The sequence below is a fragment of the Lathamus discolor genome, chromosome Z, assembly GCF_037157495.1.
Source record: "Lathamus discolor isolate bLatDis1 chromosome Z, bLatDis1.hap1, whole genome shotgun sequence".
NCBI lineage: Eukaryota > Metazoa > Chordata > Aves > Psittaciformes > Psittacidae > Lathamus > Lathamus discolor.
Window position 1 is genome coordinate 28,133,308 of NC_088909.1, and position 22,537 is coordinate 28,155,844.

Consider the following 22,537-nt stretch of genomic DNA (forward strand, 5'->3'; position numbering starts at 1 on the left):
TATTGACAGCGGGATTGAGTGCGCCTTCAGCAAGTTTGCCGATGACACCAAGCTATGTGGTATGGTTGGTATGCTGGAGGGAAGGGATGCCATCCAGAGGGACATTGACACGCTTGTGAGGTGGGTTGATGCCAACCTTATGAAGTTCAACCATGCCAAGTGCAAGGTCCTGCACCTGGGTCGGAGCAATCTCAGGCACAGCTACAGGTTGGGCAGAGAAGAGATTCAGAGCAGCCCTGTGGAGAAGGACATGGGAGTGTTGGTCAATGAGAAAATGAACATGAGCAGGCTTCATTGTACACTCACAGCCCAGAAAGCCAACCGTATCCTGGGCTGCATCAAAAGGAGTGTGACCAGCAGGTCGAAGGAGGTGATCCTGCCCCTCTACTCTGCTCTTGTGAGACCTCACTTGGAGTATTGTGTGCAGTTCTGGTGTCCTCAACAGAAAAAGGACATGGAACTGTTGGAACAAGTCCAGAGGAGGGCCACGAGGATGATCAGGGGGCTGGAACACCTCCCGTAGGAAGACAGGCATACTATTACTGGAGGAAAAGAACAAAACTGGTAGAGATGAAAACCTAAACAGCAAATTATAATCTGAGCATGTCAGCCAGGAGACCAGAGCAGGGCAGATATGGATGTAGTCTTAAAGACAGGAGTTTAATTTATTACATGAAAAATGTGCTTTGGAAGATAATAGTGAACATATTTTAAATAGTATGCTTTCAACTGCCAACTCTTTGAAGACTAGACATGGGTTTTTTGGTGCTAGCTGACTGAAATGGATGGTAGAGAAGATGGGATAGCGGGAAAATGAAAGTAAAACTATTTTAAACTGCCTGTACTTTCCATGCATGTAAGATTAAATGGCAACCAGCAGTCAGCAGGACTGTAATTTTGGTCAAGGGCTAAAGCAATCCCTGTTTTATGCCAGCTCCTCCTACAGAGAACATGGAAGCCTTTGGATGCTGCTGGCTTGCCTCTTTTTAGGAAACTGTGGGGTGGGAAACGAGGAAATCTCAGATGGATTTTGCTAAACAGATTAAATGAATGACCACATACCTTTGATCAGGTATCGGAACAGGCTGTCTAACCTGTTCCAAAGCCTGTTCCAAGCCCAGGAACACATGGTCCCTGAAGTGTTCACAAACCATGTAGCCAAGGTCCTTAGTGACATGGTTTAGCGGTAGCCTTGCCAGTGCTGGGGGAATGGTTGGACTTCATGATCTTAAAGACCTTTTCAATCTGATTGATTTTGTGCTGTCATGCTGTTATGTCCAGCCTACACTACAAGGGTACATGTGCAGTGATATTAAATTGCTCCTTTTCCTGTGAGACAATAGAATGGGTCAGTTTCCTACTGAAACACTCAATCCACACTAGAAAACTGCTTCAAAACGCCTAGTGCACTATGTCCAAAACAAAACACTATTTAGCATTAGTGGTGCAGTGGGTGAAGTTGGCAACCTCCTAGATACCATCATGCCTCCCTACAGGTAGCATGCCTGAAACATGTGAGGCAGTTTCATGATGTTTCATAGAATCACAGAGTTGACCAGGTTGGAAAAGACCTTTAAGATCAAGTCCAACCTTTACTCAGCACTACCAAGGCCACCACTAAACCATGTCACTAAGACCCTTGTCCACACGGTTTGTGAACACTTCAGGGATGGTGACACCACCACTGCCCTGGGCAGCCTGTTCCAATGCCTGAACACCCTTTCAGAGAAAAAAGATTTTCCTTTCCAACCTAAATCTCCTGTGGCACAGCTTGAGGCTGTTTCCCCCTGAACTTGTTACTTGGGAGAAGAGGCTGACCCCAACCTCACTACAACCTTCATTCAAGTAGTTGTAGAGAGCGATAAGGCCTTCCTGAGCCTTCTCTTCTCCAGACTAAACCCCCCAGTTCTCTCAGCCGTTCCTCATCTTGTGCTCCAGGCCCTTCACCACCTTCATTGCTCTCCTCTGGACCCACTTCAGCATCTCAATGTCCTCCCTGTAGTGAGTGCCCCAGAACCGGCTGACCTTCCCCAGGCCGGGTTAGCTTGCCCCAGGGTCTCTGTCCTCCACCCCAAGACCCTGTGTGAAGGGCGCTGGCGCGTCCTCAGGCACCGGGCCGAGTCCTCGCACCTCACCCCAGAGCCGATCGCAACCCCACCGCCGCCACCCTGCGGAAAAACCGCCAACACCAGGACCACCACCCCCACCGCCGCCGTGGAACCGCCCCTCAGTGACGTCAGCGCCCACCCCTTCACTAGCCTTTATAAGGAGGCCCCTCCCTGAGGGGACAGTGCGCGACTGCGCGCAGGCGGTCCGGTAGCCCCGGGATGGACGGTGAGCGCGGCGTGAGCGGCGGCGGCAGGAGCGGTTGAGGGGCTCGTTAAAGATGGCGGAGCTGCGGGAGGGGGTGAAGTACACCATCTCTCACGAGCAGAGGGCACCCAATATCTCCGTGCTGCCCGTCAGGATGACCGAATCCGCGATGCGAGCGCTGGAGGAGTACCAGAGCGGCAAGGTGAGGGGGTGTGTGCTCGGCGGGTTCGCACCGCGGAGAGGGGTGTAACTTCGGTTTCGAGGTGTGCATCCCCTGTGCCGTGGGGTCCCTCCCGCAGGACCCGCCGTGACGGGTGGGCAGGTGTTGTGCTCCCTTCTCTGGGCAGCGCTCGCTCGGTCCCCGCTCCTGCTCCGTAGGCTCCCCGGGACGCCGCGCCCCGGGGGACGGGTCCGAGGCGCTCGGTGTAAGGCAGCGGTCCGTGGCCCTTGACGAACTTCCAGCCCCACTCTGCCGCACCTCCCGGCCAAAACTAAAGCCTCCATCGTCGTGCAGTCCTTGGTACAAGGGCCGCTGCGCTGTCACAGCAGGTTGCTCGCGCCTCTCCTGGTCTGCCACAAGCTCTAAGCCCGCGCCGCGTCCAAAAGTGACTCAAGTACTTGGTAGTTGCAGCCGCCGCCGCTTTCCTTGGTGCCGGCATGCCCTAAGCTCACCGAAAGCTTTTAGTTGAGGACGGGCGAGTTCCGTAGTCCGGAGAGGGGATGCGTGTACCTGGCGACAGGCGCTGAGTTCTTCTCGGGTGTTTAGGCGCTCTGATGGGGGGAGGCGAATCCCGGGGGATCGCGTACGCGTTATAGGTGTCGCGGTTTGACGCCGGGTGATTTTGTATGATCTAACGCGCTGACTGTAAAAAAAAAAAAAAAAACCACAAACCGAAAACTGCTTTCCTCACGGCAGGCAGATAAGTTTGGAAGATGTTTATTTCTAATTTATGAAAACAAAGTTACTTACCTGTGTTCTTTTTTTGTTCTTTTTTTTTTTGTTTGTTTTATCTAAACCAGGATGAATTTCCCAGTTAAATGTAATTTTCCATGAAAAAGGTGTAATGCAATGCCCAGTTATCTGGAAATTGCAAACTGGCTAACAAGCTATTTGTGGTCATTCTGATCGAGGAAATAATTGAGATTCTTTTCTGTGTTTCACTATTTTTTCTTCTCCCGAACTGTAAATAAGTCTCTCCACTCTTCTTGCCAGGTCTGCTTGCTCTCACCTACTCACGCTGGAGTTTGAATGTGCTGTGTGGAAGAATGTGGCAAAGTGGAAGACTAATGGAGCACAAAAACTTGGAGCTTTGTTATTCTAGCTTCCAGAATTTCTGGGTTTAAAAAAGGGTATCTTTAAAACGGCTTATCCAAATCACGCATTTCTGACTTTTGCACTGGCAGAAAATCATTCTATGGCACTACTCGGGAAGTGATCTCAGAGTTATCTTGTTGCAGATGCTTTGTGGTTTGTTTTATTAGTATTTGACAAGAATATCTGTATCAGGCAGAAGAATCAGGGAGGGAGAGGAAACTCTGTGCCTCAATTTTAAATAGGTGCAGTTGTGATCTGCTAGCTCACACATCTGCCTGGTGCATGAGGAGGACAGGATTGATGGTCTGTAGCTGGTGGTACCTTCCTTCTGTCTAGCTTAATGCTCAGCTACATTGCTGGCCCATTTCAATTCTGACTGTGCAACTGAAAAACTTGCAGTCAAGGGTAAAAATCAGCCTTGCTGAAAACTGAGGAATATGATAAAGTGAATACATGGAAGGTACCAGACAGCTCTACTGCTGCCTCTGTCCTGGGCTGGAAGATCTTATTTGTGTTATGCTGGTAATCATATTGCAAAAAGTTATAGAGGGGAGAAATCAGGATAACCCTCCCATGACCTACTTATCACCATCACCTGTAGAATCTGGGCAGCTAGTAGTCAGTCTCTGCATATTTAATTGCTTAATGTTTAAATTTAAGCAGTCTGCATAAAGAACGAAGCACTCACTCCTTGTTAGTACTGCTCAGGATTTTTTTTGCTGGCATGACAGTTAAAGAAAACTTGAAAGACTCTTGGATTTTTACATTAAAAACATTAGCTTCACCTCCTTCTTTACAAATGCAGACTAGAGGTTGTGTCTCTTGGGCAGGCCTGATCTCTGCAGCTTTCTGTAGGTGAGGAGAAATTCTGATGCTGTACTCACTTTATGAACTCCATCATCGTGGCCTGGGGCTGACTGGATTCAGGGGATGGAGAGCATTCTTGCCTAGACTTCCTTTGACTGTATTGAGCAGCATGCTTTAAGATACCTGCGCATCATCTGTGGCAGTATTAATTTAAAGCATCGCTAATCTTTTCGTATTCTGTGTAGCAGGGAGCAATACTTTGGCTTTAGTTTTTTTAAGTGCTGTGTGTTGCCCTGAAGGGTAGAGTTGCAGCCATGCCTCTGGAGAGAACTGGGAGAAGTATGGGATGGCTTGCCCTGGTTCAGTGTCTGTGTCCTGCAGGCAGGATGTCCCATGGTCCTGCACTGAAAGCAAGGCCAAGCAGTCCCTGCCCACCTTGGGAATGGGTAAGTTTTGGAGGGAATGGGTAAGGAAAGGAGCCAGACTTAACTCTTGCAGGCACCGTGGGCTGTTAAGCAGTTGATGGCCATACAACAAGAGTACAGCTTTATTTTCCAGTTCAGCTAAGTAGTTCTACTTGTCAGCTTCCTTAGGAAGGGCAGTCCCATCTTCTAGCCAGCACACCACCTCTTTCACTCTTCCAAGGGTGATCCTGTCTGGCCCCAGAGCTGTAACATCAATACTGTGGATCCGGAGATGGGGTGAGCAGATGGAGATGTGCCAGGGAAGCCCATTCTGCTCGGCATCTGCATGCTGCTTCTGCTTATATTGTTCTAGTGCTGTCAGTTTGGTTTTGGTGGTTGAGTGCTCCCTTTGGCAGGATCCCTTGTGTAGACTGCCACTGCTGTGTGCTGGTCATGGGTACAGTGAAGGGAACCAGGAGCTACAGGTAAGCATATTGGGTTCCAAAGAGTGTCGGTGAAAATCTTAACTTTGGTTTTTCACATCTGACACCCAGAACTCCAGATAATAGAGATTATCATCTCTCACTGCATGTAAAATGGTATTTAAGCCTGCTTATGGTGAATAGGATAAATGAACTGGTTTTTGTGAGGTGCTGCTAAGGTCTTTTCAATGTTTTGGGTTTTGCTGCTTAATACTGTGCAGAAGGCATTGCATATTAAAAAAAAAAAGCCACAAAACAAAAAATTAAACCTACCAACAAAACACTAACTCCCAAACTCAAAAAATCAGAATGAAAACACCAAAGGAGGCTAAGTTCCTGTTGCATCTCCATATCCATGTGTTGAAATGGCTCTGCCACCCAGAGCATGTTGGGGGTTTTTTTGATGTATTACATGTTGGGAAGTCAGAATTGGCTATCAGAACTTCAGTAAGTGCAGCTTGGCTGGTTGCTTTGGTACCTCTGTCTTTGCAGTCAGTGGGAAGCATGATACAATGGGTGGGTTCACTGGAGTGTGTACATAAGGAGGGATCCTCCATGAAAGCGGTACTATTCTCTGCAGTAATGCAATGGATTTTGTCAGTGCAGGTAGTTTTTCCATCCAAATGCTTTTTAGTTCTCCTTGTGAGACCTCTATAATAAATTGTATTGGTACATGGGATGCTCTGAATTGACTAATAACATTTTTTGGCTCACTGATTGGCTGTAAGCCCTGAAAGGGAAGAGAAGCTGCTTATAGGAGGATGAGAGAGAGTGGGGAAATCCTTAGGATGGCATTCCCAGAGAGTTCCAGTATCTTTTTCTAGCCTCTTCCTGCATAATACATAGCTCTTTAAAAATTACTAAAACACATGAAGAATTTTATAATACATCACAATCTTTAATGTGCTGATATGAAGGCATCTTCTGCTCGCTTTGAGTCACCATGCGTGAAAAACAGTAAGTAGGTAGCTTCATGTACAGGGGTGTTGCCTTGTAAATATCTGAGTTATTTGCAGTGTGTCATGTGTGTGCACAGAGACTTAAGCAAAACAGTGGGCTAAAGAAGCTCTTGAGTTTTTGGCCCCTGAATTAAGGGGAGATGTAAGACCTGACTGTCGTACCTCTAGCTAATATTTTTAAGGAGGCCTGTGTAGGAGAACTTATTCCTTATCTAAATAAAGAGCAGTTACATAAAGGTGATGGAGAGAGTCACTTTGGTGCTCTGCAAAGCTCTTTGGTCCTCTGCCAGCCCACATTTTGAGTTGCCTGTACAATCCTAGTTTGTGAGGGATGCAAGGAAAGACAGCTGTCCTCAGCTTGCTCTCAGCTGTAGCAAGAGAGACCATGAGGCTGAGGTATGAAGGATATGGTACTATGGCTTGGGGAATTGTAGGTGAGGTGATGGTAGAAACTGATACTGCCCACATCTTCAGCACTGGAGCAAGAGGGCAGCTGATGGAGCTGGCAGAAAAAAGTAAAGCAAGTGGGTCTGTTCACCTGTTGAATGGTGAACTTGTGCACCTTGCTGTCGTAGGAGGCTGGGAGTGGGCAATATCAGAAGGTCTGAACAGGGACTCCACTAATTAGTGGACAGCAAGTGTATAAATGGATGCAGTACAGGGCTAATGTGGGTTGCTCCCTGTAAAACACCTAATGAGGGGGGATGGTAAGGAAGTATGAGGGGAATGAGCATGGGAAAGTGGTGGGACTTCTGGTCTCTAGCTTCTCCAAAACTTCATACTCTTTGCTGTGAGAAAAGAAGCACAGAAAACCTGGGTGATCTTGGGAGGAGAGGGAATGGAGCTTTGGAGTAGTGCTTCCTGCATCTGTGCTGAAACCTGAGATCCACCTCCTCAGGTCCACAACTTGTGGTTGTCAGCTTGTCAGACACGGAGATGACAGAAGGTTTGGCTGCCCCTCTCCGTGCTCCAGGCCATCTCTCAGCACATAGGTGGGACCTTTCTGCTTGATGCCCTGCTAAATTCAGATTATTTTTAATGGCATTTTTTTCTCACTGGAGCAGGGGAGGTGGCTGGTTACACCAGCGCGGCCACTCTGGCTCAAAAAACAGTTTGTGTCAAATTCTTGTGTCAAATCCTCAAATCTTTGGTGATGGCTGCTGCGTGGTCCTATGCTGTCATCGCATTGCCTGTCTGGCTCGGTGTTTTGTGAATTGCCTTCATAGGTTAAACTTCATTCTGTAAAATGTCAGACAAGGGTTAGGATTCACAGCTGTTAGCCAGACTTTGTGTAACACTAATTTTTAAAATTAGCTTACTTGGATGTGCTGGCTAAGCAGACAGGTACTGTAGTAGTCTCAAATTCATCACATTTCTAAAACTTTCTGCCTGTAAGTTGGAAGGTTTGTGGAGCAGACGAATTTTCAGCAAGCCATATTTGTGTTTAAGGTTGTACTTATTGTTGGCTGCTGTGTATCTTCAGATAATGTATAAGCCTCCAATTGTGGAAAAACAAGCATAGTCATTTCTAAAGACCCTACTGCCAATTCATGTTTGAACTCCAGCCCTTCAGTGGTATTACTTCTGCCTGAGCCCCTCTCCAGGGTTTTGTGGCACTAGGTGATGGTCTTAGGCAGTGTTGAGACTTGGCTTAGTCGTACATTCCAGCACTCACTGGCACCCATATAAGCAGCACCAGCTCATTGCCAAGATCAGTGTGGGGAGTTTCCTGCTGGGTGAGTGAGACAGATTTTATTGCAAAAGGCTGAGGGAAGTGCAAGTGAAGGAGTAGGAATCTGTGGCTGGAGGGAAGAGAGGACAGGGTTGCATCTAACTTGACTTCCCAATCCTGAATGCTTCTGAATGGCACCTAAATTCCAAATCCATAAACACTTGCTTTTGCTGGAATAAAGAATTAATTCATTAGGATTTCATCCTTTGCAACTTGTTTAGGTTAAGTGTTTGCAGTGGGCTGGCAAACTCCCTGTAACACACTGTGGACAAAGCCTAGCAAATTGAGCTTGTCAGCATAGCTGACCATGGTTTTGTGTCCAGCAGCGTAATTTCAGGATTCAGTAGTGCTGGGCAAAGTCAGCATTGCTGCTGGAATAGGATATTCTTATCAGTGGGCTCCTGATGGCACTGGTGGTGTTGCTGTTTGGGCCATGTCGAGGAGCAGACCTGACCAGAAGCCAGCTTGTGACAGAGAAAAGACATTTTCAACTGGCAAGCTCTTTGATTTTTTTTTTTTGTTGTTGTTGTTTGTTTGTTTGTTTGTTTTTCCTTTAACATTTGCACATCCTCACAGACAGTGGTGTCAGCACGGCAGTAGTAAAGAGCTCTTCTATCCTTGCAGGTCAGGTGAAGGCTGAGAGACTTCATGGTGACAAGGCACAAGTGTCTTTTATTATTTTTGGCCATGTTGTGTATTTTGCTTGGCAGATAGGTACTGAAGAAGTGAGGATTGTTTGAGGGAGCTTAGGATTTTTTGGGAGCCAGTTTGATTTTTGACTTTGACACATGCTCATTGAGGTTAATTAGTGAGTTAAGAGTGCGAGGGAGAAGAGGCTACTCCTTGCCTTCCTGAGGACAGCTGGGCTGACTGCACTGCTGGGAGGTGGTAGGTTTCTAGCATTGCAAGTGCTCCTTGGCGTTACTGGTCCACACCTGGGGATCTGGGCAAAGAATAGGTAATCCATAACAGTGGGAAGTGACGGGGCCCTGCACGTTGTCCTGACGAGGAAAGCTGTTGTTATCAAGACCTTCTCAGTAGACAGGTTGCTTGTGTTCATCACATAATCTAAGCTGATACCTAGAACTCGGGTACATGTGAAAATGTGTCATTGAATAGTCTCTTGAGAAATTAAGCCATCTCAGTCCATAAGCAACTGGGACAGTAGGGCAGGGTTTGAGAGTGGGAAAGCATGTAATTTTGGACTCCCACATTAGTGGTACCTCAGGCAGAGAAGGGATTGGTTTCCCCTTCAGTGCCAGCAGATACCATTGTACAGCATTTTCTGGGCTCTCCATGATACCCTGATGATAAAATATCAGCTCTTGTGCTCCTTGCACCAAATGGAGGAAGCCCTGCATGCTGCGAGGAGCCTGGAGCTGCTGCTGGAGCCCTGGCCACTGGGGTCTGCATCATGCTAGGAGCACGAAGAGTCCACTGTGAGCGCATCCACCTTCTCTCTCTGCAGACAGAGAACCCTCTGCTGGAGTGTGGTGGTTTGTCAGTTTACTTACATTCTATTTATTTTTCCTTTCGTAGGATCGTGTTTCTTCTCAGCCTTCAATTCAGTTTCAAGGATCCCAAGGGGTAAGTGTTTTGTACTCTTATTAAATTGGAAAATAGATGCAGTGTAGATTAACCACTTCTACTTTTTTTAAATAATCTACATGCATAAAATCTGCTTCGTGCCAGATGTTTTTCATTGTATATTTACTTAGTAATTATTAATTCAGTGTAGTTGAAAGTGAAAGAGAATTATGCTTTAGATAGGCTTCTTTTTTATCTTGCTTTTCTCACTTTTTAGCCTAAATTTGAAAGCAGTGGGAATATCTTGTAAGTCATCAACTAAGCAGTGAAAATTTAATATGTTAAAATGGACTTTCAGTGGTTGGTTTCAAGGTGTAAAGCAGAATGGCAGTGTCGAGGGGTAGGGGTTTGTATACCACAGTCTACTGATTGTTCTTGACCCTGTCCTGAAACTCAAATAAAACAGTATTTCAAGCCTGTTGAAAAGTTGAAGGAAAACATGAGGAAATGTGGCCTCCTAAAGGCCATAGGTCCTGTTAAATAATCAGTTTTGCTGTGGTGCAAATTGGAAAACTAAGGCTGAAGGTAAAATTAAATACAGACTGCTTTCCAAGTAGAATGATTTAAGATTCTGGATTTAATATTTGAATTTTAAGGGATGGTCAAAGACTCATTTTTAAAGACTGCCCACAGGTGTGAAACTACAGCCCTATTCCAGCTCAGTCTGGCTGAAGGGTACTCAGATGTTGGGAGAATCGTGTCTATAACAAAGCTACTTCTGTAGACAAAAGTCTCTTAACATTGCACTTGTAAGAAGATCCTTTTTCACTGTAGACCATTTGCAGTTTATACTGGCAAATATTTATAGTAGTAAAAGAATTTCTTTGCTAGAGTGGATAATCATCTTAGTTAAGAGAGGCAGCCAAAATAGCTGTACCAGGAAGGAGTGGATGAGAGCACAGATCCATCTGAATTTGTGCAGCCATCAAGAGGAGAGTTGTGTTGTACTTGTTAATTTGGCTGGGAAGTGAAATGGACTGTCCAGCTCCACTGATCAGCTTCCTGACCCACTGTTTGTGGCAGCAGGTGCCTGAGGGCTGCAAGGGATGGAGCAGGCGATGAATTAAAAATAAGCTCTCAGAGTAGAAAAAAATGAATCTATCTCTTAGCATGATGTCCTGCAGGTGAAGGAAGAATTACCAGTATGCTTTATCTGCCCTGCACCTGCTCATTCTGTGCAAAAGTTCATGTGCTGCTTTCTTCTATGTTCTCTAGCAGCAGCTTCAAGGCAGTAGTATCTGAAGTTTGAGATGTTACTAGGCTGGGGTAGGCTTTGTTTCTCAGCTGTAAAAATTCTGCAGCTTTTATCAAAAAGTGTCAAAATCTCAGGGCCACAAGACTGCTGAAGAGCCAACTGTTAACTTTCAGTGTTGTCACCCTTGTTTCTACTAAAAAGTTAATCCAGGTCTGTACTTTTTCATTGTGTAACTCAGCAGTAAGTTTTGTTCCCTTCTTCTTTAAGATGGAAGCATCTGCAGGGACTTTGCTGCTTGCTGCAGAAGTAATAAGCTCATACAGAATCATAGAATAGTTAGGGTTGGAAAGGACCTTAAGATCATATAGTTCCAAGCCCTCTGCCTTGGGCAGGGATAACTCACACTAGACCAAAAGTACATTTCAAATCTATCCATATTTAAAGAAATGCAAACTAAGGAAGTTACTGACAGAGTTTCCTAGAGCCTAAGTCTCAGCAATAAGGAGAGAAATTTAAAGATATTAGGGCAGATGGTAAGTTAAAACAGTACATTTACTACTGTACATAACTGCAGGAGGGGAAATGGTTAGGTCATTATCTCATTATGTGCAGCCATGTACTTAGTATTTCCAGAGTATACCAGTTGCATGACAGAAGACTGGCCTGGCCCTTAGAAAGTTCTGCCTTCCTCCTCTGGACTGGTTTCCAGTTGCAGGTTTCCAGAATGAAGAGTGTTCAAGATGCATTCTTGCCAAGGTGTTGCAGGTCACCTGTGATGGCAAAGAATTTCCTTAAATGCTGCTAAAAACAGGCAGTGATTTTTGTCTCTCAAAAGTATTTCCTCTGCAATTCATAGAATTGTCTTAAGTTCCAGATGAGGATAAAATACTAATATAAAAAATGAAGATTTTTTTTTTTACTATTTAATATTCCATCTCTAGTTACACATATTCTAGTCCCAGTCGTCTATGGATGGTTGTAAAGGCTGGAGTGGAGAAATACAGGTGCCTTCTGGCTTTGAGTGGTCTAAAGTTGTGTTACGTGTGGGAATTGAGGAAAGGAGACTTCTGCGAGAAGAGGCAAGGGAGGAGCTTTTATTTTATCTATATGTTCAACAAGAAGTCAGTATACATGCCAGAGAGGTTCTGCAGTCATGCTGCCAAAAAGACACCTCAACCCAAAAAAAAACAACCAAAAAACCCCACTAGCAATCTTAATTCTTTTTTTTTTTGTTGCATGTTAGAGTTGCTCTGAAGGGATCTGGAGCTTGATGGAAGTATATAGATGGCCTCTGAAGGCACAACAGCTAATCTGCTAATGCAGTAAGATGGTTTGCATTCTTTAGGATAGTAAATCATTTGTCTGTACTGCATAGATAGCCTCTAGATGCTGTTCAGCTCAAGAACCACTGAAACTGTCCTGGAACAGTTTGCAGAAAATATGGGTAAGAACCCTGTGATTTGTGAATTAGTAAAATAGCTGGTGATTGTGAAAATAAACTTTCGCACCAGATTACAGGTCAATCTTTGGGAAGGAGAACTTTTCTTTTGCTTGGGAATACCTCACTCCCAGACAGTCTGGATGGTAATGTCTGCTGATGGCTGAAATACCTGAAGGACACAGAGGGACTGTGAGAAATGGATCATTATGTTGTAATTTTTAAGAAATAACCTTGTAATTAAAAATTTTGGAGTGCATACACCTAAGCTGCCTGGAGAATGTAGCAGCTATTCTGTGCTAGATTAAAATAGCACTGAGGAATGTAAATATTGGCAATTAACTTTTAATGCAGTAAGGATACATTTAAGTATATAAAAAATAGTGTTTATAGTCTAGTATACTTATGTAGTGATAATGTTTCAAGCAACTGCTCTTTCCATTATGTGGCTTCCCTCCTGTGTTTTTAACTTTCTCTGTTATGTCCTGCAACTTCCAACTAAATTAATTAGACAGAATTTACGAGGCATATGCTATACCTGTAGCTGGTGGTATCCTTAATCTGCTGCTGCAATGCACATCCCTAAATTGGAGGGCTCTGCAAATATTCATTTTTACCTCCTTTAACCCCATATAGAGGCTTACAGTGTGAAGTGGGTGCAGGTGTGGGTGTGGTTTGTGAGCTACCATATCTTATCCTTAAAAGGTGAGATGGTCAGGTTGAAATGATTCTGAGAAAAGGAGAGAGAGAGAGGACTTGGACACGTATGCTGAACAGAGGCACCTGAAAATACAGTGCTCATGTCAACCTGATGATGGAAGAACAAGAAGAGAGAGTAGGTAGATATGTTCAGAAAGAGATTAGATGACTCTAGTCTGTTCTTGAGACCTCACTTGGAGCACTGTTTGCGGTTCTGGTGTCCTGAACATAGGGACGTGGAGCTGCTGGAGCAAGTCCAGAGGAGGCCACTAGGGGGCTGGAGCACCTCCCGTGTGAAGATCGGCTGAGAAAGTTGGGGCTGTTCAGCCTGAAGAGTAGGAGCTGAGTGGAGACCTCATAGCAGCCTTCCAGTATCTGAAGGGGGCCTACAAGGATGCTGGAGAAGGGCTCTTTGTTAGGGACTGTAGTGATAGGAGAAGGGGTCATGGGTTCAGATTTAAACAGGGGAAATTCAGGTTAGATATAAGGGAGAAGTCCCTTACTGTTAGGGTGGTGAGGTCCTGGAACAGGTTGCCCCAAGAAGTGGTAAATGCTGCATCGCTGGCAGTGTTCAAGGCCAGGCTGGATGGGACCTTGGGCAGCAAGGTTTAGTGTGAAGTGCCCCTGCCTGTGGCAGGGGGTTGTAACTGTGTGAACTTAAGGTTCTTTCCAACCCGAACCATTCTGTGATTGTATCTCTCAGGCTTGGAAAGCAAAATACCTCTGGCCTGGATTGAGGATACTGTAACAGCATACAGTACTAGCAGGAATGACAAAAAAGAGGAGGACAGAAGTGACAAAAAGCTAAGAGCCAGAGAAATTGGAGTGTTTTTGCACAGGAGCTTTCGGATAAAATGATTTAAACTGCTTCTACATTAGAGAGCCAGATAAGGGTGGTATGTCAGAGTGAGATAGGGTAATATGATAGATCCAGAAATCAATTATTAAGAGGAAGGGATTAAAGTCAAGGGTCTGAATTGTTCCAGTGGATATTCTCTATTACTGAATCCATTAAATGGTAAGAAATTGCAACCAGTTTGAGTACATAGAATTTAAACTAGCATTTTAGAGTAGACAGCAGATGGTCAAGTTGCTCGATACTTGTTCTGAAGTGCTCCAGCCTGGCCAGATGTGACACTGGGGGCCAGGTCAGGGCACAGCATGCCACTCTTCATGCACATCAGACCGATAACACTGAAGGGTCTGCAGCATTGGGTTTTGCTGCGAAAACTTCCCCGTCATGGGATGAAAGGCATGAGCCAGGAATGGGGTACCGCTGTGTGTCACAAACAATGCTTTTGGCGATGCCCTCTTCTGCCTCGCTTTCCCCAGGTTGTACAGACGCTTAATTGAAGCTTACCAGAATTCATCTGTGTTTAAGTCTTGATTTTTTAATTTTTTTTTTTTGGGTGTGTATTGGTTAAAAGGACACCATTCTGTGATTCTGAAATAAGCTTGCTGGCCTACTGTCCTGTGTCACTTACTTTCATTTGTGAAGGTTTAGAAGTGCTTCTCTGCATTCTTTTGTTTCCAAACAGCTTGAAGTAAGAAGACTTTACCATTTTGTCCTAAAGCTTCAAATTTCAAACCCATAAAAACTTTGAGACTTAACCTCTACAGAATGTCTGTTCTTTCACTTTTTGTGAAAGTGTGTTTGTTGGGGGGGGGTTTGGTGGTTTTTTTTTTTTTTTTAATTAAAGAGAATGCTGTACCAACTTACTCCTTTCTTTCTTACGGGATTTCCTTTAGGAAAGGCCTGAGCAATGGTCATCTAGCTCTTACAAAGTTTGAGGAAAAATATATCCTAAAAATTTGAGAATGAAAGTAAATTTCTAGACCCCTTCTTTGCTTCTGCAAAGACAGCTGTCACAGTGGCTGTAGTGATGGCTCTCTCATCATTTTCAGCCTCTGTGTGTGAGGGAATCTTTAAAACATTCAGCGTTTCCATTTGAGCTCCTGAGAGGTTGTTGCTGGTGATAAGCTTCATAGGCATCTGCTGGTAAGGAGGCAGACTTGTTTTTCTCATACTTTCTCAATGTCTTTTTCAATATCTGGGAGAAGTTAGACCTCACTGAAGACAGTGGAACAGCAACAAACATGTTTTCAAATGTTCTCCAGGGCCGCTTCTGCCTTCATGTTATTGCATCAAAACACACTGAGGCACTCTGAGGTTTAATACCCACAGCAACCTTCCAGAATTTCAGATATAAATATGAGGGTACAGAAATGCCTGATGTATGTGCACCATGTTTCTGTGCATACACATTCTTTAGGCTGATCAATGGAAAATAAAGATTTACTCAAAATAAGCTCTGAGAATGAGTCCCAGAATGCATATCAACATTTACCTGCTTCTTCTGTTCAGCTGTATTTCTTGAGGGCCAGCCTTGGCTAGATCGTAGTAGATAGCTGTTTTTCCAGAAAGTATATCAGGCTAAAAGACACTACCTCTGCTAAAGTGGGTTGATTTCAAATTGTTAAGTTCATACATACATACCTGCAGTATTTATAGTAAAACCACTATGCTGAAACATTCAAACAGTGGTAGTAAATTTTGTAGAAAGTAGATGAATTTTAGTGTCATTTAGGCCTGGATGGTCTTCTCAGGTTTATAGTTACTCTGTAGTAACCTTTGTAATAATTAAAAGGTAAAGCTGCGCATGTAATCAAAGATTATGTGTTTGGTAACTCTCCCAATTTATTTCCATTCTTATATAAAATGTATGTATTGAACTTTTAAGCATTTTAGTACTTCAAGCTTAAGTAAAAGAATATGGTGTTCAGGTGACTTGCCTTTCTCTTTCACATCCAGTCACTGTCCCAAGCTGTTACAAGCTCTGCCAGTACTAATGATTAGAATATAAATGGTAATGGAATTGTGTTGTAGTAGGGCATTGTGCAAATTACATTGAAGTTTATTAAGCCAGTCTTGCAAGCAAAATATTGAAAGATTTCTAAAAGGCTGTCAAATACTGCTTTTATATATCTTTGTCCGTCTTATTTAATATTTCATTAAAAGTTCAAGCAGATTTCAGAAGAATCGCTTTTTTTTTTTTTAGATTTATTGCCAGCTAGTTTTAACTTTAGAATAAAGTAGTTGGATGGCAGTAGGCTTTTTGTGCTTCAGTATTGTTTTATATGGCAGCAGATTAAAAAATATGCCAATTATCAATTTAATACTTTCTCATATTTCCATTTTTAAGTTCCAGCAGAACGCAGCAAATTCTGTAGTAAGTCATTAGTTCAGCTGGGGAAATCCAGTGTTACTACATCTGATTAAGCTTACAGAAATATTTACATTTTACATTTATGCAAATAATTTCATCTGGAGCTTGAGTAAAAGAAAAATTTCAACTGCTCTTGAAGTTGAAATTCATCCTTTATACTTTTAAGAAGTTTTACTCTTGTAATTTGGGTGTTGCTGGAGCTTTTTTCCATTCTTGGAGTTAATTCCCACATCTGCTTCATTGGGACCAAATAAACCACGAAGCTGGGGCAGTGTCTGGTATGGTCTGTGAATTGCACTCATCTGTTCTGCCAGCTGAGCTTCAGTCCATTTAATTGTACTTGCGTGCATGCATTTAAAGTTAAGCATGTGTGTATTAATTCCACTAAATGGGAAAGGATGGCTCGCTACTTGAGCGCTTTGCTGAGTTAAGAGGCTGATTGATGGTAGTTTTTCCAGTGCAGCTACTGGTGTGACAGACACATAGCCAGTGCTGCTTCCAGAGGGAGAATTGTGCCAAAGCAGTCTTTTTAGAGATGTTACTGAAATCATAAGAAAACTTTTAAATCACAGTTTGTCATTTAAAATTATGGTCCTAGTTAATCACAAGTAAAAAAAGTGTAGACTAACGTTTTTACATAAACTTCGGGTTTGTTTTTTTTTCCTTTTAGCTTATTAAAATTCCCAAAGTTGATCAGCCAAATGAGATGAATACATTTAACTTCGTAGTGTCAAATACTGGCAAAGATAATTCTCAGGGAAGCTTTGACCTGTTCCAGCAAAAGGCCTCAGGGTAAGTTTTACTTAACATTTTCTTTCATTGCAAATTTAAGTAGATTCTGTGGCTTTGAACATACAGCGAAAACCTTTAACATAAGCATGCTCTGCTGATGAGCTGCAGTAGAAGTTTCATTCCTAGCAATAGCATTATTTCTTACTAGTTATAAATACTTGCTTTTATGTAGAATTTTTTTTGGTTTTGCTCTTTTAAAAGTAACTTTTTTAATACTTCCTAACCTCCTAGTGGTGTTTTTGAAAGCATTTTGAGCTCAACATCATCCAGGCTACACCAAATCCATTCTACAATCATATGTAAATATGATTATGGCTGGCAGCATGCTAGCATGCTGGCCATGATGGATGGTTGTCTTATTTTAAGAACCACATAAATCAGTGGCTTTACCCATAACTGTATGACCATGGTGGTTCAGAACCCAAATGTAATACAGCAGCACCTTGTCCTGGTCCTTTGAGTCAAATTGAACAATGTTAACATCTATTAAAAAGGCAAGAAAATACCATTTGCTTCAGCTTCTAGAATACTATGTTTAGTCTAGTAACCATGGCACTGAATAACTGCTTGTTCAATTTGATTAATTAGCACATTGTAGGCAGACTTCATGTATCGATTTGGGAAGCAGATAAAAAGCAGGCACACCAGCACAGGTCTCCAAAAGGCGCTGCTCAGGTTCTTGGTCACAGGAGAGCTTCTGGCCTCGATTTCAAAGCTGAGATTTGTATAGATAGCAGGGTTTAGGAGCAATAAGAAAATGAGCTGATTTAATAAGCTCTTTGCCTAACAGGAGATCTCTCAGCATCCTCATCCTCCTTGTTTTTCCCCTTGCTTTAGGTCTTTTCTACTATAGTGCAGTCTTTCAATGAGCTCACTTAGATGATGGGATTGGCAAAAAGCCGAATGGTTTAGTGGCAGACCTGGAAGAGCTTGGGAAGTGTAGGGGTTTTTTTGATTTTCTTTTGGCTTTCACTGTATCTGAAAGGAGCCAGACAGCTGCCAAGGCAGCTGGTAGAAGAGCATGTCAGTGCATGTCAGGTGTGAAAAGTCCTGAGCACTCTCCCAAGCATCTCTGAGGGCATCTGCTTCTTTGGGAAGGAGTACCTTCAGTTAAATTATTTTTAAGATTAAGTTTAAGCTGCTTTAGCTATGAATAATTCTGAATAGCATGTCTAGGTAGTTTTGTGGTTTGTCAAATGTGGTAGTCAAATGTTACTTTACTCTGGTAGTTTGTGGTAGTCAAATGTGGTTTGACTACAAGGTCCTTTGTAACCAGCTCTCAGTTTGTGCAAAGTGACTGCAATGTTAATGCAATACTTGAGTAGTGTTACATGCAGAGTCAGGTTGGTTTTTTTTTTTTTTAAAAAAGGTAAAACCAGAAGTGTCCTCTGCAGGGTGTCTAGTCTAATTTTGTGCTCAGGGCAGCTCTACCTTCAACACTGGCTTGGAGGAGGATTGCAGAGCCCAAGGAGGAGGATTGCATGTCACAGTCCGTGCTCAGCCATTCTGGTTGTGAAAAACAGTGTGAAGTCAAGGATGCTCAGGGAACAGGGCAATGACTAAAAGCTGTGCGTTATGTGGCAAGAAGGATCTTTCTCGTTGTTAATGTGGTGATTTCAGAGCAAGGAATACATAGCTCTAGCCTATGGATGAAATTGTAGCTGAGCTACTGGCCATTGGCTTGGTCTAGCTTTGTGACTTTCAGAAATTCTCTAAGTTGAGACATGAGATTCTTGACCCTTCTTCTTGAAGCCTTGGTGGGGAGTTTAGGGTTGTTAAAGTGTTCCAGGTTAGCTGAAGTTTGTGTCTTTTTCTTAGTCAGAGTTGTTCAGTGGTGGGTGCTGCACAGCATCCTTGTTACGAGCAACGGTAGTTAGGCCAGTTTAAAGAGAGCTCTGGGTGTGCACATGGACTGATCATGGTGGTCCGGGCTCCTCCAGAAGCATCTCCTGGAGTGCAGCACCTGCCCCAAAGCTGTCAAGGAGATGTTGCCGTCCTTCCCCTCATGAAGGGTTTGCTCTGTGCCTCTTCTCAAATGTGAGTCCTCAGAGGAGCGGGCAGGTGGAGCACAAGCACACTTAAGCACTGATGTGACTCCCTGAGCTGTCCCCGCCATTGTCATGGCAGCCATTACCAGCACAGCCCTGAGCCTGCCCAAGTACAGTTACGTGAGGAGATTGTAATTAAGCTGACAGTTAAAACAAACAATTTGGGTGTGTAGAGACAATTTGAAATATATTTACACTGTAGCTACCTGTCAGAACTGGAAAACGTTTTTTTCTTCACCTGTTAAGACAGGTTTTGAAGTTCCTGATACAACCACACTTCTAAATCTGAGCTAGTGCTTGGGCTCAACCTTTTTCAATGTTTTTGTAGTTCTGGACTCTCCCAACTCAGTTGCGTGGGAAGTATACAGAATAAAATTACAGTATGTGCAACAATTGATTCCCATGTGAAGACGAGAGAGCGCATGGCCCAGGCGGAACAGGAGGCGCGCAGTCGATGTGCAAAGTTTATTAAACCTGGTGGACCATTCTTAGGTATGGTTGTATTTTGTTTTTTACTAGATTGTAAGTTTTCTAAGTCAGTAATTCATCTATTCAGTGTATTCTTGAGAAGGTGGTGTGTTTAGAGATCTGAAGTGTAGGTAGCTTGCCCTCATGTTACAGACTTGCAGTGTCCTAATGCTGCGTGTAGATATCAGCCTTTATTCTTTTCCCTCAGAAAGCCTGCCAGGCCTTGCTTGCCCCCATATTTCTTGACTGGTTGAAATTTTGGCTACTGAGGTGAGGGGTTTTCACTATCCAATGCACTGAAATTCGCTGCTTTAGTAGCCACTGTTTGGTTTTGGGTTGGTTTTGTTTTGTTTTTTTTTTTTTTTTTTGTAACAGCACTTGTGAGTACCTAAACATTGTGCTAAACCATTAAGTTTAATTTGTAATCTAAAAAAAAACAAACAAACAAAAAAAAAAAAACAGAACAAAAAAACCCCACAAACAAAATTCAGGAAGTCTCATACAAATTCAGAAGTTTAATATGAAAAACATTGCTTTTCACACTTTCTAATGATGATTAAGTTTTATTTATTTTATGTCTTGGTGATTAATAAGTAACTGTTACCACAAGACCATAGCTTTGATGGTTGTTTTGGTTTGTTTGTTTGGGTTTTTTGTTTATTTTTTGTTGTTGTTTAAGAAGTTAAAGTAAGGTAATGTTGCCATCGTCCCATGGATTTCATCATTTTCCACAAAACATTTCACTGAGGAGCTTGCAGCTAGACACAAGGTAAGCATCCATCTTACAGGCACTCAGTGGTACAGGCAGCAGTGGTCCTGCCCGCAGCAGCAAGCTGAACCATGCCCATCCGTCTTCATTAAGTAACACAGGCTCTCCCTGGCTGTGTCTGCAGTCCTCTGCCAGCGCAGACATGAGTGATGAGTTGTGGTGCAGCGCTTGCTCTTCCTCAGTGTACTGCAGAGTTCTTTTAGCCAGAGTCGTCACGGTTTTTTGGAGATACAAAACTAGGTGTGTGTATCCTTGACACCCAGGGAGCTCGGCACAGGTTGCTACCAGGACGTGGAGCTGGGACTGCTTCCACTGTGTTGACTAAACTGCTAGTTAATGGCAATGTGAGAGGTGCCACTTTCATGTATTTCAAAATGTCTCACTGAGGAAGCTCTGTTTGACACTTGAATCATCTGCGTGATTCTTGTTGGTGGCGTAAATAGATCTTAAGTGAATATTTAACATTAGATAAATTGAGTCTGAAGACTGGCAGTAGGACGGTTACAATATTTAGTACTTTTGTTTCAGACTGGCTTTGAGGATGCTCAGGACAGGTCTAGTTGACAGGTCACGAGGATGACTTTGCAACATGCTTCATGCAGGACAAATTAAGAACTGGAACTGTGGTTGTTAATCATGTTAATATTTGGTTATGTTTTCAGAGTGGTTTGTTGGTTTTTTTTTTCTTAAGTGAATCAGAGACATGACTTTAGGAGGTGTTTTGTTGGAATGCTGCTTACACTATTGTCTGTGCCAGGGTTTTGTGACCTGCATCGAATTTAACTTGTCAAAACATTTGTAATGCATTCGATAAACAATTAACAAGTTCATATTGTTCTAAAAAATGTAACTATGTGTGTTTGCGTGATGAGGTTTGCTCCTGAAAACCAGAAGGGCAGAGTCCCGGGAGCGTGCCAGGTGGAAAAGTTATACAGGTTTGGCCTCCACTGCAAAAATGGAAGCAAATTTTTACTATTCGTAGGGACATGTAGTAAGTAGATAAGCACAGCTCAGTCTGTGTGTGTCTGATAGAAAGGAGCAAGCTCTGGATTTTCTCACCAATACTCAGCAAGTGTCCCTCATGTACTAAACATAAGTTGTTGGTTTTGGAAAAATACCTGGTTTGTGCTACATCTTCTGTTGGATTAGAAATAATATTTGCTACAAAGATTTTCTATAGTATTCTGAGAAACCTTTTTTCTGTCTGGTAGCAAATGCTATTTAAAAACACAGGGTAGAGAAGTTTGTGTCTTTTTCTGGAAAACTGAGATTCAGGTTGGTAGGTATTATTTTTAAATTCTGGATGCATCGCTTGCACGTACTTGAATTGTGCCTCCTCTTGCAAAACACGCCTGTTTGTAGAGTTTGATCCAAAGCACTGTGCAGGCCATGTTTTAAAACTTCACTGGCCCTGGGCCCAAGAACTATTGCATTTTTGTTGTGTTGTTCCCAACAAACCTGATCTTATTTAATAATAGGGGAACATTTCAGCTTAAAATGTGGTGTAACTTGTGGTAACTCAAGTGATTAACACTGAGCATCATTAGTTTCTTTAAACAGTGATGCAATTAATTCTGTAGACATTGTCTCTCTAGACATTAGTAGGATATCTTTTTAATTATATGGAGGACCTTTGCATCATACTTTAGAGTACTCATCTAAAAAGAATGCCTGGTTTTGGGTGTTCAGTGCTTGAGCTTATAAACTGGAAAAATAATAAAAGCCCCATCCATATAAATAATCAGTTGTCTTCCTACTGGTACAAATCAATTGCTCATTTGCCATCTTTTTTTAATATTGAATATTTCTTTGTTAATGCCTAGCTTGATGCATCTTTACTGCCTGTATTCTAAACAGATATTGAAATGCTAACTAAATGCAATTTTCAGGGTTTATCTGGCAAATATCAACTTCCTTGTCTTGTTTATGTTTGGGGTTTTTTGGGTTTTTTTTTTCACTGTTGCTTTAGGAAGAAGACTACCAGTTAAAAGACGACCAGAAGGCATTCCAGATTTTGTGCCTGTCAGAAAGAGATCAACTCCCATGAACCCTGCAAACATGATACGTAAAACTCGCACAGTAACCGCTATTTCTCAGCGACCATACAGGGACAGGGTGATTCACTTACTGGCACTGAAGAATTACAAGAAACCAGAGTTACTTGCTCGCTTGCAGAAAGATGGTGTAAACCAAAAGGACAAGAATTGCCTTGGAATTATCCTGCAGCAGGTGAGACCATGGAGTTTGTGCCAGCAGACTTTCTTTCCAGCTAGTCTTGTAATTTTGAGCTGTGTGACTCCAG

At 43.0% G+C, this 22,537-nt stretch overlaps 1 protein-coding gene across 1 annotated transcript in view; it reads left to right on the forward strand.

Annotated features, from left to right (window-relative positions):
• Positions 1-2,304: 2,304 nt before the first annotated feature.
• Positions 2,305-22,537, forward strand: part of ELL2 (elongation factor for RNA polymerase II 2) — a 34,503-nt gene continuing 14,270 nt past the window's right edge. Inside the window, exons 1-5 of the mRNA XM_065663109.1 lie at positions 2,305-2,515; positions 9,552-9,599; positions 16,829-16,950; positions 19,327-19,490; positions 22,205-22,464. Of these exons, the coding sequence (XP_065519181.1) occupies positions 2,387-2,515; positions 9,552-9,599; positions 16,829-16,950; positions 19,327-19,490; positions 22,205-22,464 (723 nt within the window). The 5' untranslated portion in view covers positions 2,305-2,386. The remainder of the gene's footprint in view (positions 2,516-9,551; positions 9,600-16,828; positions 16,951-19,326; positions 19,491-22,204; positions 22,465-22,537) is intronic.